Source organism: Nothobranchius furzeri, chromosome 9 (assembly GCF_043380555.1).
Source record: "Nothobranchius furzeri strain GRZ-AD chromosome 9, NfurGRZ-RIMD1, whole genome shotgun sequence".
Taxonomy (NCBI): Eukaryota; Metazoa; Chordata; class Actinopteri; order Cyprinodontiformes; family Nothobranchiidae; genus Nothobranchius; species Nothobranchius furzeri.
This window is the reverse complement of record NC_091749.1, coordinates 67,447,487-67,463,784: the sequence shown is the minus strand read 5'-3', so window position 1 is coordinate 67,463,784 and position 16,298 is coordinate 67,447,487. Positions and strand designations below refer to the sequence as shown.

Below are 16,298 nucleotides of genomic sequence, written 5' to 3'. Positions count from 1 at the left end.
TGGGTCCGTGTGCATCATGTTCCATCAGACAGGCCCGGCGGGTTGAGGTGTCAGCTGTCAGCTTCTGGGATTAGCAGAGCGAAAAGCTGACAGCCAGATTAACAGGTCCGTCAGAACAGAAAGAGACGCTCAAAGGAGGTCGGCTCGGGATAATCGATTGTCCTGTTGGACGAATGGCAAGGACGTTTGTTCTAAAGAAATAAAGACAAAAGTCTGAGTTTACTGGTGTCAAACGTCAGGTTAGTTCACATGGAGAAGAGTAAACGCAGAGTAAATCCTTTAGTAGTTTCATGTTTCAAATTAAAACTATTAAAGGGAACTTGTATAAAAATGGATGTTTCTGGAAAGTCGTTGCTGCCATCGTCCACAGCTAAGGTCCATCCTGCAAAAACTTACCTGGGATCTGCAGTTCGTTCGTTCGTTCATTTCCATTAAAGCACATTTTCTTTACTTGTTCTCTGGTAAAATTACCTCTAATCAAACTCATTTTATAAATAAATAAAGTGGTTAATGTTGTTCCCCCCCCCCAGGAGAGATGGTCCGGCAGGCTCGGGTCTTGGCTCAGGCCACCTCAGACCTGGTCAACGCCATGAGGTCCGACGCCGAAGCCGAGGTGGACGTGGACAACTCCAAGAAGTTGCTGGCAGCTGCCAAACTGCTGGCAGACGCCACGGCGAGGATGGTGGAAGCGGCGAAGGTGAGACTGCGTTTCTGTTCAAACGGCATCCGGCCTTGTGGCAGGTTACGCTCTTCTGACCGGTGGAAGGTTTCCTTTCAGGCTGACCTCTAAAGTGACCTTTCAAACGACGCTCCACGCACGGGTTGAGGCGTGGCGCTGAAACATGGAAATAAGACTGACTAGTGGACGGAGGGAAACACTTTAATAAACAAGGCAATTGAATGAATTAGCGTTTCAACGGCAGGCGGAGGCCTTTAACTTGTGAATCGTTACTCTGCTCAGATCTAAATACATTTTCAGCTCAGCTCGTTCTCTGTTTCACCTCCAACCCGTTCCTTTTCACAGCTAAACTTTCCAGTGCGGCAGGATTAACGAGGAAGAGAACATCAAACCTTTTCTTCTACGAATGCTGAGGGGCAAACGGGGCTCCACCCAAACCTCCGTCTGCAGCGGCTCCACATCAGCCTCATTATCTGCAGACGGAGCGGCGGGCGGATATTAATAACGCTCCTCTTTCACCAGGAAAATGAAGTTATGCCCCCCGGCTGGTTAGCGGGTTTCGATGCCAGACTTATCACCATCGCAGCGGTATATTTATCTGTGTTAATGGGGGCCGAGACCTCAGCCAGCCGTTGCCTTGGCAACCAGTGGATTAGATTCGTACTGTTTATTAATGGTCTGTTCTGGCTTTTTAAACTCGTGTCGGGTTACGATTTGCTTTGTCGCGGGAAAACGGGACCAACTTTTGCAGGCTGTCGGGAAACCATAGATTAAAAAAACGACTAAACTTCGCCGACTTTAACCCGATTTCTGACTTTGATAAATGCTTTTGTGATCTCTGTTGGTGTTGGAGTTAAAAACTACCCCACTAATCGAGCCTTCTCTGCATTGTCGCGGGTGATTCTCCCCATTCGCCAACTTAAAAGCTGCAGGTCTGCGGAATACATGACCATGGAGAAAAGAGGGAACAGAGCTGCTTGTTGATATGAACAGGCTCGTGACATTTAAGCATCGACAAAGAAGCGATTGTCTGCAAGAAGAGCTGCAGTTTAGTTGCTTTTTTTCTCTCTGGAACCGGCTCGGTGTCGCCACTCTTCATGCACAAGCCCATGTTGGTGTCCGTGTGCCCTCAGGGTGCAGCAGCGTACCCAGAAAACGAGGACCAGCAGCAGAAGCTGAGGGAGGCTGCTGAAGGTCTGCGTGTGGCCACCAACGCTGCAGCTCAGAACGCCATCAAGAAGAAGCTCATCAACAGGCTGGAGGTCAGCAGAGCTGCAGCACCTTTAGCGCTTTGATTTATCTAGAAGGATCAATAAATCTACATTTCGGGGGGGGGGGGGGGTGAGGGGGGGTATCTGCAAAACCAAACTAGTGAGATTAAATAAAAACTTATATAATTCTAATTTTCATCTCAAAGTTTATATTTTAGTTTTGTCGATGCTTCGTGTTTGATCATCTGTCTGAACTGGAAGGATATGGAGGAAGAAAAAGTAAAAAAAAAAACATTGAAAAAAGTTCAAAAGTGACAAAGTAAAATTACATTTAATAAATAAGGAAAATAACTGAAATGTCTTGTTAAAGCTGGAAACTCAGTGAAAACGAAGTGATCAAACATGGACGTTGGCTCTGTTCTGGTAGAAGAAATCCCAAAATAAAAACACACAAACAAGTTAAATCATATTTTTGAATATTATCGATAATTATAAGACACTTTAGAATGATCTAGATCATTTTAGAACATTATGTCACTGTTCAAAAATACGGAATATATCACAGTTATTAAATATATTTCTATAAAAACTGATTATTGTGGATTATTTTTGAACAGTTATTGAACAATAGATATTATTTATGATCACATATAGAATACTAGAATATTTTAGAATATTTTATATTTGAGGATCTGCCTCATCATCATCATCTTCCTCTTGTTCATCATCATCACTGATTAACTGTCCTCCATTTCCAAGAGAAATCTTAGTTTTAAACTCCAAAACATAATCAGTATCATAATTGTTATTATTACTGTTACCATGAATATTATGATTGTGTTTAAAAAAACAACAGATTTTACCTAAAATATTCATAATTGATTTGACTTGTTCAGGGCGTTTGTTCAAACATGGCAGATTTGATATTCATGCAAAGATTTCACCAACTTTATTGAGTTTAACAACGACAACACATGTATTCTTATTTAGCACAACTAGTCAACCTTGTGATGTGAGAGTTTCAGAAACTTAGCATTGTTAGTTTTAGAGATCTGACCGTAAACACGAGAGGAGACTGCCAATCACTTTTATCCAAACGAAGGTCACAGCTGTTGGTTATGTTTTATTTACTTCTACCGCTAGTTTACAGTCTAGTAAACAAACAAAAAAAACATTAAAATTCGTGTTCCTTCATATAAACCGGGACCACCATGTGCTTGTAAACTAAACGGTACTTTTAGCTCTTTACACTCAACTCAGGTGTGAAAATTCAGAACTCACACTTGAGATTAGCCACAGTTTAATGATTCTATATGTTGATTTAATTTTTTCCCCCTGTTTGTCCGCCTCAGAACGCCGCCAAGCAAGCGGCGGCTGCGGCCACTCAGACCATCGCTGCTGCTCAAAATGCCGCCGCCTCCAACAAGAACACCGCAGCTCACCAGCAGCTGGTGCAGAGCTGTAAGGTGAGCTGACTCCAGAGAAGAGGAGATTTCTGTTTCAGGCATCGTTTTGGTAACGCGCGCGTATGTGTGTGTGTGTGTGTGTGTGTGTGTGTGTGTGTGTGTGTGTGTGTGTGTGTGTGTGTGTGTGTGTGTAGGCTGTAGCGGATCACATCCCGCAGCTCGTACAAGGAGTCCGAGGCAGTCAGGCCAAACCGGAGGACCTCGGCGCTCAACTGGCCCTCATCATCGCCGGCCAGAACTTCCTGCAGGTGTTTCCTTTTTACTCTGGTTTGACAGAAACTTGTTAAAACTTCACGCTCTCAAAGTCTCACTGAGGAGACCTGCATTAGGAACCAGGCTGGGTGTAAAAATAGAGTCGGTGTCGTCTGGGATCCGTTTAAGTAGAACCGTAACCTGTTTCTGGTTGAAGCGGACTTTCATAACGGAACGTTGATGATTTTCATTTCTCTGTTGAAGATCTAAAACACCAAAACCTTAAAATAATTGTTGTTCTGAGCTTTTTTTTAATAATTATTTTGCATTGAATATTAATTTTTGTTCACGACAGCCTGGCAGTAAGATGGTGACCTCTGCCAAGTCATCCGTTCCCACGGTGACGGATCAGGCTGCAGCCATGCAGCTGGGGGAGTGTGCCAAAAACCTGGCCACCTGCCTGGCTGAGCTGAGGACGTCTGCACAGAAGGTAGAGCGCACACGCATGATGCTGTCAGCAATAATCGTAACGCGGAATAAAAATGAAACAAACACGGGTGTCGACTCTTATTCTTCAGGCTCATGAAGCTTGCGGCCCCATGGAGATCGACTCGGTGCTCATGGCCATCCAGACCCTGAGGAGCGAGCTGCAGGATGCAAAGCTGGCTGCTGCGAACGGGCAGCTGAAACCTTTACCTGGAGAAACCGTAAGAAACGAGCTCATTCCCTCAGACGGACACTTAAAGGGACATTATGGACGTTTGACAGCCAAAACATGTATAGAAATAATAAATGTCTTCTTCATACATTCTCCTGCAATGCCCTGGTCCTGTAGAATGAACCCTGGCATTTTTACTGTGATTGCCTGTTTTTCTGTAAAATCACAGAAAAAGAGAGATGCTCGGGTCGAGCAGGCTGCTTCATGCGCGTTCACGCTCAGGCATCGCCCGAAGCATTTGCTATCCGTAGCTTTAGCAGCAGAGAGAGAGGCAGTGCCACTTTGTCGCTGTTCCTATCGCCTAGTGACAAAGCTAGCTACATTTCTGAGGACCCTTAGCTACTTTCTGTAGAACTTTCTTCTAGATATTTCCTGCAAATTAGCAACAAAATAGCCATTTTCGCTCCGAACCGTTCTTTGGTTTGACGTTGTTTCAGCTGTCATCAAGGATATAAATGTTACAGATACAAAAGACATCACTGGCGCTTTAGCTCATCTGGTAAGACGTTGGACTCTCGTGCTGAAGACCTGGGTTCGATTCTGGATAGTTTTATTTTTTACATTAATGGTATATTTTTTTACAGTAAGATGCCCAAATTTTTATTTGAGACTCGCTGAACGGCATTAAATTCACAGATAAAAAAAGATGTGGGTTCAACTTTCATTTTGGAACAATTTTTCAAGCAAGGGAAGGGAATGATCTGAGCATGCAGGAGGACTGACCCATCATAAACCTTTGTCGGCTGTGCTGAAGAGAAAGGTACAGAACCAAATTATTTAATTAATTAGCTGCGTGTTCTCCTGTCCTTTGTCCTCCGGGCCACACACACACACACACACACACACACGGGACTGTCTCAGCTGTTATTTTCGTTAAGGAGTGTGCACGTACAGCATGCGCGCCTCGTGCACGAGCCTCCTATTGAAGCTGCCGTTACACTTTTGGCCTGAGGGGGCAATCATGAGCATAAAAATTCAAAAGTCCGTAAAGTCCCTTTAAAATAGAATTGGAGTAAGTAGAATAGGCTTGTGTTTGTTCTCTGCTTTAGTTGGAGAAGTGTGCTCAGGATCTGGGCAGCACTTCTAAGTCTGTGGGATCCTCCATGGCTCAGCTGCTAACGTGCGCCGCTCAAGGGAATGAGCACTACACCGGTGGGTACTTTAACTCTCCTGCATTCATCATTTAAGTGTGTAAAATCTAATATTCTGTGGTTAAAGCCCGGTAAGGTACAGGATTCCCTGGTGAACTTATTGTTTCTGTGTGATCCTTGTTTGTAGGAATTGCTGCCAGGGAGACGGCTCAGGCCCTGAAAACGTTGGCTCAGGCGTCACGAGGCGTTGCTGCGTCCACTACGGACCCCAAGGCCGCAGCCGGAATGCTGGAGTCAGCCCGTGACGTCATGGAGGGCTCGGCGCTGCTCATCCACGAAGCCAAGCAGGCGCTGATTTCCCCCGGAGACGCCGAGAGCCAGCAGAGGCTGGCACAGGTGAGAGGGTCCATGAAGCCTGCAAACCATCAAATGTCACAGCAGAGAAAATCTGGATTATTATTCAGATTTGTTTGCCTCTTGTGCGTCGTGCTGAAGCACCTCGGTTGTGAGCGCTGCATGCTGATTCCCTCTAAGCTGAATCAGGTCACCGGTAAACCCGCGTGCCGTGACCCTGCTGTGTGTTCCAGGTGGCCAAAGCCGTGTCTCACTCCCTGAACAACTGCGTCAACTGTCTGCCCGGTCAGAAGGACGTGGACATGGCTCTGAGGAGCATCGGAGAGGCCAGCAAGAAGCTTCTGGTTGACACGGTGAGTCACCATGAGTCTTTTAATTACCGCTGTAACGTTTTTTTCTAGGGGTGGGAATTTACTGCGTTAATTAGGATTAATTAATCAGAAAATATAAAAATGTACCCCTTCTGTCATCTGTGCCTCACTGACATTTTTTTGTACTTAAAAATCGTTTTGAATGATTAATCGGTTAATTAATCACAAAGCATCTGATTAATTACACGCATTTTTTAATGGAGTCCCACTCCTAGGTTTCCTTCTTGTGCATCGTTTGTTTGATCTTCTTCTGCGTGTTCTGTTCAGATTCCTCCAGCCTCCAAAACGTTTCAGGAGGCCCAGAATGAGCTGACACACAGCGCAGCTGGTCTGAACCAGTCAGCAGGTGAGGTGGTCCACGCCTCCAGAGGCTCCAGCGGCCAGCTCGCCAACGCTTCTGGGAAATTCAGCCAAGACTTTGACGAGTTCCTGGACGCTGGTATAGAGATGGCCGGACACACGCAGGTCGCCTCCACTTCCTGTCTGCTCTAGCATCATGACGCCGGGTTTAGAGGGACACATGTTCATGTCTGTCGCTGTGGCGATTTCAGAAAAAGGACGACCAGATGCAGGTGATCGGGAACCTGAAGAACATCTCCATGGCTTCCAGTAAGCTGCTGCTGGCTGCTAAAAGCCTGTCTGTGGACCCGGCGGCGGCAAATGCCAAAAACCTGCTGGCTGCTGCCGCAAGGTACACGCTAGCGCCACTCAGCCTCTGTTCCTGCTTCGTCTGACTGTCTCGATGTCAGAAATGACCGATAATGTGTTAATTAGTGTGTTCTCACACATGAAATGTGTTTTATTCTAGTTCATCTCTCTGTTTCAGAGCCGTGACAGACAGCATCAACCAGCTGATCACTCTGTGTACTCAGCAGGCTCCTGGCCAGAAGGAGTGCGACAACGCCCTGAGAGAGCTGGAGGTAAACAAGCATTTCATCGTCTGATCAGACGAGAACACTCAGTGAACATTTGTCAGACGTCTGAGTCTATAGTCTTCTGCTGCGGCCTCTTCTCAGTAGACACAGTCTAGTTGTTCCCTGGTCCGCTGCTAACTTGAAAGCATTATTAATAAAATTAGCAGAATCTTCTGTAAAACAGTTTTTTTTTTTTTTTGTATTTCAGGCTGTCGGAAAAATGCTGGACAACCCCAGCGAGCCGGTCAGTGACCTCTCCTACTTCGACTGCATTGAGAGCGTGATGGAGAACTCTAAGGTAGACCTTCATATCCAACAGCTAAAACATCAGAGGACCAAGAACTCCTGACCTGTCTTTGCCTCTCCGTCCAGATCCTGGGAGAATCCATGGCCGGCATTTCTCAGAACTGTAAAACCGGAGATGTGTCTGCGTTTGGAGACAGCGTGGGCTCGGCCTCCAAAGCCCTGTGTGGTCTAACGGAAGCTGCAGGACAGGTACGTGGTGTGGCAGCTGCAGAAACGTCCCTGCTGCCTTTACTGTTGGGTGTGTTTGATGTGTGACGTCTCCTCAGGCTTCCTACCTGGTGGGCGTGTCTGATCCCAACAGTCAGGCGGGACACCAGGGGCTGGTGGATCCCATCCAGTTTGCCAAAGCCAACCAGGCCATCCAGATGGCCTGTCAGAATCTGGTGGACCCACAGAGCAGCCCCTCCCAGGTACGCCAGCACCCGGTTCTCCGAGAGATGGATGTTTGGGTTGGGCAAATCTGAGAGTCGAGAATTTATATTTTAGCTGATTTTTTTAATTCTTGGATTTTATTGTGTTTTCAAAATGTAGATATTTTTCAATGAAGGATTTCCGAAGTTCTTAAAATCAGTTTTGGTTCAATAATATTTATACTTCAGCCGGGCGGACGCTGTGCGACTTTTCCACTCGTAGCACTCAGCTTCAGCTCAAACTGTACGACTTCCTCGCAGGGCAGATCTCACGAGTCATGTGCTCACACTACGTCTGGTAGCTACACGTCGGACCTAAAAATGTGCTAAAAATAGCAGTTTTTACACAACACGTCAGAGTTTTTTGTCTTGCCTGTTGTCCTTCGGGAGTGCTGCAGGGGTTACACACAGGGATTTATGTGGGTTGGAGGAGGAAAACCAAATAAAGAAAGTAAATCTGTGTTTTGTGATCAGTTTAATTTGACATGAACACGACAAACACGCTTTCTTGACAATCTTTGTGAGTCTGAGTTTATTGTTTTTGACCCCCGCAACCACCATGGCTCTCACCCTGTTTGTGACCTTTTAACCCTCAACCCCAAACAGTGTGTGACAAGTCTCGGGGTAAGGCTGGATGCTGAACTCACAATGGCCCCACAGATGAACTCCGTAGTGGGGTCTTGCTTTTATCAGCTTTGCCGCCTGACTCGCCTCAGACGAATCCTGAAACTGAGGCATTTGGTGTCCGTCATCCATGCCTTCGTTACCTCTCGCCTTGACTACGCAAACGCCCTCCTCGTTGGTGTTCCGGTCTCTGTCCTGAATCGGCTGCAGGTCGTCCAGAACGCTGCTGCCAGGTTCTTGACGAATACACATTGACGTAGCCATATTACCCCTGTCCTGGCACATCTTCACTGGCTCCCTGTCATTTACAGGTGCTGGCCAGTAAATTAGAATATCATCAAAAGGTTGAAAATATTTCAGTAATTCCATTCAAAACGTGAAACTTGTACATTATATTCATGCAATGCACACAGACCAATGTATTTCCGATGTTTATTACGTTTAATTTTGATATTTATAGGTGACAACCAATGAAAACATCAAATCTGGTATCTCAGAAAATTAGAATATTCTAAAGGCCAATGAAAAAATGTTTGTTTCTCTAATGTTGGCCAACTGAAAAGAATGAACATGAAAAGAATGTGCATGTATAGCACTCAATACTTAGTCGGGGCTCCTTTTGCCTCAATAACTGCAGTAATGCGGCGTGGCATGGACTCGATCAGTCTGTGGCACTGCTCAGGTGTTATGAGAGCCCAGGTTGCTCTGATAGTCGTCTTCAGCTCCTCTGCATTGTTGGGTCTAGCGTATTGCATCCTCCGCTTCACAATACCCCATAGATTTTCTATGGGGTTAAGGTCAGGCGAGTTTGCTGGCCAATCAAGGACAGGGATACCATGGTCCTTGAACCAGGTGCTGGTGGTTTTGGCACTGTGTGCAGGTGCCAAGTCCTGTTGAAAGGTGAAGTCTGCATCCCCATAAAGTTGGTCAGCAGCAGGAAGCATGAAGTGCTCTAAAACTTCCTGGTAGACGGCTGCATTGACCCTGGACCTCAGGAAACAGAGTGGGCCAACACCGGCAGATGACATGGCACCCCACACCATCACTGACGGTGGAAACTTTACACTGGACCTCATGCAACGTGGATTCTGTGCTTCTCCGCTCTTCCTCCAGACTCTGGGTCCTTGATTTCCAAAGGAAATGCAGAACTTGCTTTCATCAGAAAACATAACTTTGGACCACTCAGCATCAGTCCAGTCCTTTTTGTCCTTGGCCCAGGCGAGACGCTTCTTGCGCTGTTTCATGTTCAAGAGTGGCTTGACACACGGAATGCGACACCTGAATCCCATGTCTTTCATGAGTCTCCTCGTGGTGGTTCTTGAAGCGCTGACTCCAGCTGCAGTCCACTCTTTGTGGATCTCCCCCACATTTTTGAATGGGTTTGTCGTCACAATTCTCTGCAGGGTGCGGTTATCCCTAGAGCTTGTACACTTTTTTCTACCACATTTTTTCCGTCCCTTCGCCTGTCTGTTAATGTGCTTGGACACAGAGCTCTGCGAACAGCCAGCTTCTTTAGCAATCACCTTTTGTGCCTTGCCCTCCTTGTGCAAGGTGTCAATGATTGTCTTTTGGACAGCTGTTAAGTCAGAAGTCTTCCCCATGATTGTGGTGCCTTCAAAACAAGACTGAGGGACCTTTTAAAGGCCTTTGCAGGTGTTTTGAGTAAATCAGCTGATTAGAGTGGCAGCAGGTGTCTTCTATATTCAGCCTTTTCAGAATATTCTAATTTTTTGAGATACCAAATTTGGAGTTTTCATTAGTTGTCACTTATGAATATCAAATTTAAATGTAATAAACATTGGAAATACATTGGTCTGTGTGCATTGCATGAATATAATGTACAAGTTTCACGTTTTGAATGGAATTACTGAAATATTTTCAACCTTTTGATGATATTCTAATTTACTGGCCAGCACCTGTATAGAGTACAGTTTAAGTTATTGACTTTTGTATTTAAAGCACTCAATGACCTGGCACCTCCCTATCTCTCTGACCTGCTCACTCCATGTGTACCCACGTGCACGTTGAGGTCGGCTGACCTTTTGCTGCTGTGTACGCCACGGATGCGATACAAATCGCGGGGTGAACGAGCATTTGTGCATGCTTCCCCAACGCTGTGGAACTCGTTGACCATTGGAGTTCGGCAGGCTCCATCTCTGGCGGTTTATAAATCTCGTTTAAAGACCCACTTTTACGATTTGGCTTTTAGACAGTGACTCGTTTTAGTGTTTTATTGTGTTCTTAGTATTCCTCGTGTTTTATCTGCTTTGACTGGTATTTTTATCCTCTGTTTTATTTCCTTAGAATGGTCGCGTTTTGTTTTAGCCTGTGCAGCGTTTTAAATGTGCTATATAAATAAACTATGGGATGGTAAAAAAACATGTAGAAATAAAAACGAACAACGTGTGTTATTAGAGAAATAGCAGGCGAGCGGTGTTGATGCAGGATTGCGCATGCGCCGTGAGCGGTTCTGATACTTTTTGGGTCGCAGCTGCTCGCTGCGCCGCTTCAACAGTGCGATACCCTCACGAGGGACGAGCAAAATATCAAACACGCCAGAAGTCCGTGCGAGCTCATGATTGCTGATCGGTAGCTGGTCACGTGGTGTTAATCGCCTCTCGTAACCCCCTGTACACTACACGACGCTCAGCGCAAAACTCGCCCCGATCTCGTGGATTCTCGCACGAGTGGAAAATCGGCTCAAAAAAGTGAAAACGTCGCACAGTGTACGCCCGACTTTACGGGACAAGGAAGTAAGATGATCACATTGATGTGTGCCTAAATAGGCGGAGGACAATCATGAAAAGGGCTTGAGTTTATTCTAAGATCACTAATCTAAACGTCGCTGTCGGCTGGGTTGGGAGATCTTCTCTTGGATTCATCAGAACTCTTATTCTCGTTTCCGGAGCCGTGTCGGAAATGCTTGTTGCTCTATTTATCAAATAATTAGATATTTGGTTTATTTTGCAGTTTCCAGATTTTTTCTGCTTTTAATTTTCCTTTTCTGTTCTTACTTCCCGTTTTAACCCTTTATAGGGCACTCATTGAAGTGTTTTCAATTTTTAAATTTTAACCCCAGGGTGGTGTCGTGGTCCAGAACCAAAGTGTGTTTCTGCTGTTACAGTTTTCTAAAATATGTGTTTTCATGCAGAAACTCAGAGAAAACGAAGTGATCAAACATGGACGTTGGCCCTGTTCTGGTAGAAGAAATCCCAAAATAAAAACACACAAGTTAAATAATATTTTTGAATATTATCGATAATTTTAAGACATTTTAGAATAATCTAGATCATTTTAGAACATTACGTCACTGTTCAAAAATACAGAATATATCACACTCATTAAATATATTTTTATAAAAACTGATTATTGTGGAGTATTTTTGAAAAGTTATTAAACAATAGATATTATTTCTGATCACTTATAGAATACTAGAATATTTTAGAATATTTTATATTTGAGGATCTGCCTCATCATCATCTTCCTCTTGTTCATCATCATCACTGATTAACTGTCCTCCAATTTACAGAGAAATCTTAGTTTAAAGGGACATTATGGAAGTTTGACAGCCAAAACATGTATAGAAATAATAAATTTCTTCTTCATACATTCTCCTGCAATGCCCTGGTCCTGTAGAATGAGCCCTGGAATTTTTACTGTGATTGCCTGTTTTTCTGTAAAATTACAGAAAAAGAGAGATGCTCGGGTCGAGCAGGCTGCTTCATGCGCGTTCACGCATCGCCCGTAGCATTTGCTATCCGTAGCTTTAGCAGCAGAGAGAGAGGCAGTGCCACTTTGTCACTGTTCCTAACGCCTAGTGACAAAGCTAGCTACATTTCTGAGGACCCTTAGCTACTTTCTGTAGAACTTTCTTCTAGATATTTCCTGCAAATTAGCAACAAAATAGCCATTTTTGCTCCGAACCGTTCTTTGGTTTGACGTTGTTTCAGCTCTCATCAAGGATATAAAAGTTATGAATGTTACTAGAGTGTAGCTCACCTAGTAAGACATCTGACTCCCATGCAGGAGACCTGTGTTCGATTCTGGATGTGAACATAGTTTTTTTTAGAGTTTTTTTTTTTTTTACATTAATGGGTTTTTTTTTTTTACAGTAAGATGCCCAAATTTTTATTTGAGACTTGCCGAACGGCATTGAATTCACAGATAAAAAAGATGTGGGTTCAACTTTCATTTTGGAACAATTTTTCAAGCAAGGGAAGGGAATGATCTGAGCATGCAGGAGGACTGACCCATCATAAACCTTTGTCGGCTGTGCTGAAGAGAAAGGTACAGAACCACATTATTTAATTAATTAGCTGCTCGTTCTCTTGTCCTCTGTCCTCTGGGCCACACACACACACACACACACACACGCATAAGGGACTGTCTCAGCTGTTATTTTCATTAAGGTGTGTGCACTTACAGCATGCGCGCCTCGTGCACGAGCCTACTATTGAAGCTGCCGTAGCTTTTGGCCTGAGGGGGCAATCACAAGCATAAAAATTCAAAACTCCGTAAAGTCCCTTTAAAACTGCAAAACATATTAAATATCATAATTGTTATTATTATGGTTACCTTGAATATTATGATTGTGTTTAAAAAACAACAGATTTTACCTAAAATATTCGTAATTGACTTGACTTGTTCAGGTCGTTTGTTCAAACATGGCAGATTTGATTTTCATGCTAAGATTTCACCAACTTTATTGAGCTTAACAATGACAACACATGTATTCTTATTTAGCACAACTAGCCAACCTTGTGATGTGAGAGTTTCAGGAACTTAGCATTGTTAGTTTTAGAGATCTGACCGTAAACACGAGAGGAGACCCGGCAGCTTTCTGCTGATTGGTGGAATGGCGCCGGGGTGCTAACCGTGACTAGCTTGATCTCTGATGATTGTTTGGGTGAAATCTAAGAGTCTGTGAAAAGGCACACCGACATCATTGATGATGCTAGTGGAAGTGTCTAAATATGGATGTTGGCCCTATAAAGGGTTAACAGGAAGTAGAAACCTGTGTAGGAGCATGATTTATCCCATATCAGAACTTCTTATGTCAGTCATGGCTCATGTTTCTCGTAGGTTCTCTCTGCAGCCACAATCGTTGCTAAGCACACCTCAGCACTCTGCAACGCCTGTCGACTGGCTTCATCCAAAACCACTAACCCGGTTGCTAAAAGGCACTTTGTCCAGTCGGCCAAGGAGGTGGCGAACACCACGGCAAACCTGGTGAAAACCATCAAGGTGGGGTTCCTGTCCGTCCTCCAGCTTCCACAGGTGAGTGTTAGTCATCCAGCCTGATTCCGTCTCTGTGGCTCTGCAGGCTTTAGACGGGGATTTCTCAGAGGACAACAGAAGCAGGTGTCGAGTCGCCACAGGACCGCTCATCGAAGCTGTGGAGAACCTGACGGCGTTTGCTTCTAACCCCGAGTTCGCCAGCGTCCCGGCTCAAATCAGCAGCGAGGTTCGGCCTGATGAACATTCACGTCTTCACGTTTAAATGAATACATAAATGACAGGAAATGGCAGATCTGGCTGCAAAAATGAGAGAATGTTTATTTTGTTTCTTTAGGGCTCTGCAGCTCAGGAGCCCATCCTCCAATCAGCACGATCCATGCTCGACAGCTCCACCCACCTGCTCAAAACTGCGCGCTCATTGGCCATCAACCCCAAAGACCCGCCAACGTGGTCCGTTCTAGCCGGCCACTCCCGGACTGTCTCCGACTCCATCAAGAGTCTCATCACAGCGATCCGGTCAGTAACAACTAGCTGGACATTTTGTCCTCGTCCCCATGAGGGACATGTCCTTAGCGCCAAATGACTGAATGATAAGGCCCCGCCTGTCTCGGCACATCTGCACATTAGCATTCACCCTCGGTCCTGATGCTCTTATCTCAGACCCAACACTCACCACTGGGACTCGAGCCCGGGCCTTTAATGGGATGCAGTCGTCCGCTCAGGTGCCAGAGTTTAAACGCCTGTGAGCTCCATCCTGAAAAACTCAGCCACATAACTTCTGTGGTCTCATTAAGCGATACGATGAGCTTCTGCTTCCCTTTGCATGAAAACTGGTGTTTAGCATTCTGCTCTGGTCACCAGGCTGCAGCCACGGACAGCTCGGAGGCTTCAGAGCTCATTTAGCCGGGAGGGTGCATGTCCACTCCGAGAGGAGAAATCCCAAAAAGACCAAAGTCTTTGGTTTATTTCTGGATTCTGATCCCGTTTGGTTTCCAGGGACAAGGCTCCTGGCCAGCGGGAGTGCGACTCGTCCATAGATAACATCAACAGGAGTATCCGGGACATTGAGCAGGCCTCTCTGGATGTCGTGAGCCAGAACCTAACCAGCAGGGACGACATCTCGCTGGAGGTGAGACGGTTTTTCTGTCGCTCACACGATCCCCGCCATGACAGCAGGTTGCTCTTTGATATTTTTTCCTTGTTTTTTTCTGCATCTTTTCTTGAAATCAGATTTAATTTGTTCTTGCGTGCAAACAGCTATTGGATCCAAATGGGATTTGTTTTTATTTAGTGCATCTTGGAGCATCTGCATGAGCTTTTATGTTGTTTCCAGCTGCCTCATGTCAGTGCACCACTTCCCATCTTCAGGCTCTGCAGGAGCAGCTGACGTCCAGCGTGCAGGAAATTGGACACCTAATTGACCCGGTTTCCACGGCAGCCAGAGGTGAAGCTTCCCAACTAGGACACAAGGTATGTGGGTCCAGCCCGCCACGGAGCGACAAAGTAAGGATTTCCTTTAAAAAGGTGAAGTGGAAAAATAAACTAAGTTAGCTCTGAGCAGTTTGTTTTTGTTTGCTGTCAACAAAAAAAATCCCGTTGGCATTAAGGGACATCTGCTTCCTTTTATCTTTTTAATTTGACATTTAGAGAAAATTGGGCCAATTTAAAATAAAAGAAGGCCACTTCGCTGTTCCAGAACATGAATGAAACCTGTTTACAGACCCTTCTGCCACCTCAGGTGACCCAGCTGGCTGGCTACTTTGAGCCTTTGGTCAAGGCGTCTGTTGGGGTCGCCTCCAAGCTCAAAGACCACCAGCAGCAGATGACTTTCCTGGACCAGACGAAGACGCTGGCTGAGTCTGCCCTGCAGATGCTCTACGCTGCCAAGGAGGGCGGAGGAAACCCAAAGGCAAGCGCGACGTTCCCGCTGGAGTTCAACTCTTCACTCAAAGCCGCGCTGCAGGGAGGATGTGTAACCGCTTGTGCTGTTTCACCCTCAGGCGTCACACACCCATGATGCCATAGCGGAGGCAGCTCAGCTCATGAAGGAGGCGGTTGATGACATCATGGTGACGCTGAATGAGGCCGCCAGTGAGGTGGGGATGGTGGGAGGAATGGTGGAGTCCATCGCCGAGGCCATGGCCAAGGTTGGTTCTGAGGCACCAAACAAATGTAAACTCTTGAGTTGAATTGGACCCGTTTCTGCTGCGGCCCTGAGCCGGGCTCTAACCGGGCTGCAGCTGTTACAGACACAAAATATACAAATATTTGGTCACATTTTACAATAAGGCTCCCCTTTATAGTTGTGGATATTTAAAATGTAGTGAGAAAGTACAAAATCATGTGCTCAAATGTTATTTTTACAAATGCTCTGAGTGTTTAGCCTGAAAACTTTAAAGGGGACATATTATGGAAAACTCATGTGGGACACTCTACTGCTTCTTTCTAAATGTGAAAAATGTCTGTCTATCCTTTTCTGTTAGTGTTTGTTTTAGTAATTATGTGCTGTACACAAGCAGTTTAAAAAATCCCCCGTTTGTGATGTCACAAACAGTGAAAATAGAGTAGGACCACCTTTCATGCCAAAGCTAGAGCGGCTGCTGCAGCTGAAGGAGAAGCGATTATACTCCAAGCCCCTCCCTGATAATAGAGCTCCTCTCCTCATAGTAGCCAGTCAGGGGGGGGGGGGGGGGGGGGGGCGTGGCCAGCAACAGCTTGTTTTCT

General features: G+C 45.5%; 1 protein-coding gene across 3 annotated transcripts in view; it reads left to right on the top strand.

The window, feature by feature from the left end:
• tln2a (talin 2a) overlaps positions 1–16,298 on the top strand; it is a 123,921-nt gene that overhangs the window by 91,945 nt on the left and 15,678 nt on the right. For all 3 annotated transcript variants that reach the window (XM_054731947.2, XM_070555111.1, XM_070555112.1), the window contains exons 22-43: positions 531–697; positions 1,813–1,941; positions 3,243–3,356; positions 3,491–3,604; positions 3,904–4,038; positions 4,127–4,255; positions 5,316–5,418; positions 5,545–5,753; positions 5,945–6,064; positions 6,350–6,547; positions 6,634–6,773; positions 6,909–7,002; positions 7,205–7,294; positions 7,369–7,491; positions 7,569–7,712; positions 13,419–13,580; positions 13,660–13,800; positions 13,909–14,090; positions 14,571–14,703; positions 14,943–15,044; positions 15,313–15,483; positions 15,575–15,721. In XM_054731947.2, the coding sequence (XP_054587922.1) occupies positions 531–697; positions 1,813–1,941; positions 3,243–3,356; positions 3,491–3,604; positions 3,904–4,038; positions 4,127–4,255; positions 5,316–5,418; positions 5,545–5,753; positions 5,945–6,064; positions 6,350–6,547; positions 6,634–6,773; positions 6,909–7,002; positions 7,205–7,294; positions 7,369–7,491; positions 7,569–7,712; positions 13,419–13,580; positions 13,660–13,800; positions 13,909–14,090; positions 14,571–14,703; positions 14,943–15,044; positions 15,313–15,483; positions 15,575–15,721 (3,047 nt within the window). The remainder of the gene's footprint in view (positions 1–530; positions 698–1,812; positions 1,942–3,242; positions 3,357–3,490; positions 3,605–3,903; positions 4,039–4,126; positions 4,256–5,315; positions 5,419–5,544; positions 5,754–5,944; positions 6,065–6,349; positions 6,548–6,633; positions 6,774–6,908; positions 7,003–7,204; positions 7,295–7,368; positions 7,492–7,568; positions 7,713–13,418; positions 13,581–13,659; positions 13,801–13,908; positions 14,091–14,570; positions 14,704–14,942; positions 15,045–15,312; positions 15,484–15,574; positions 15,722–16,298) is intronic.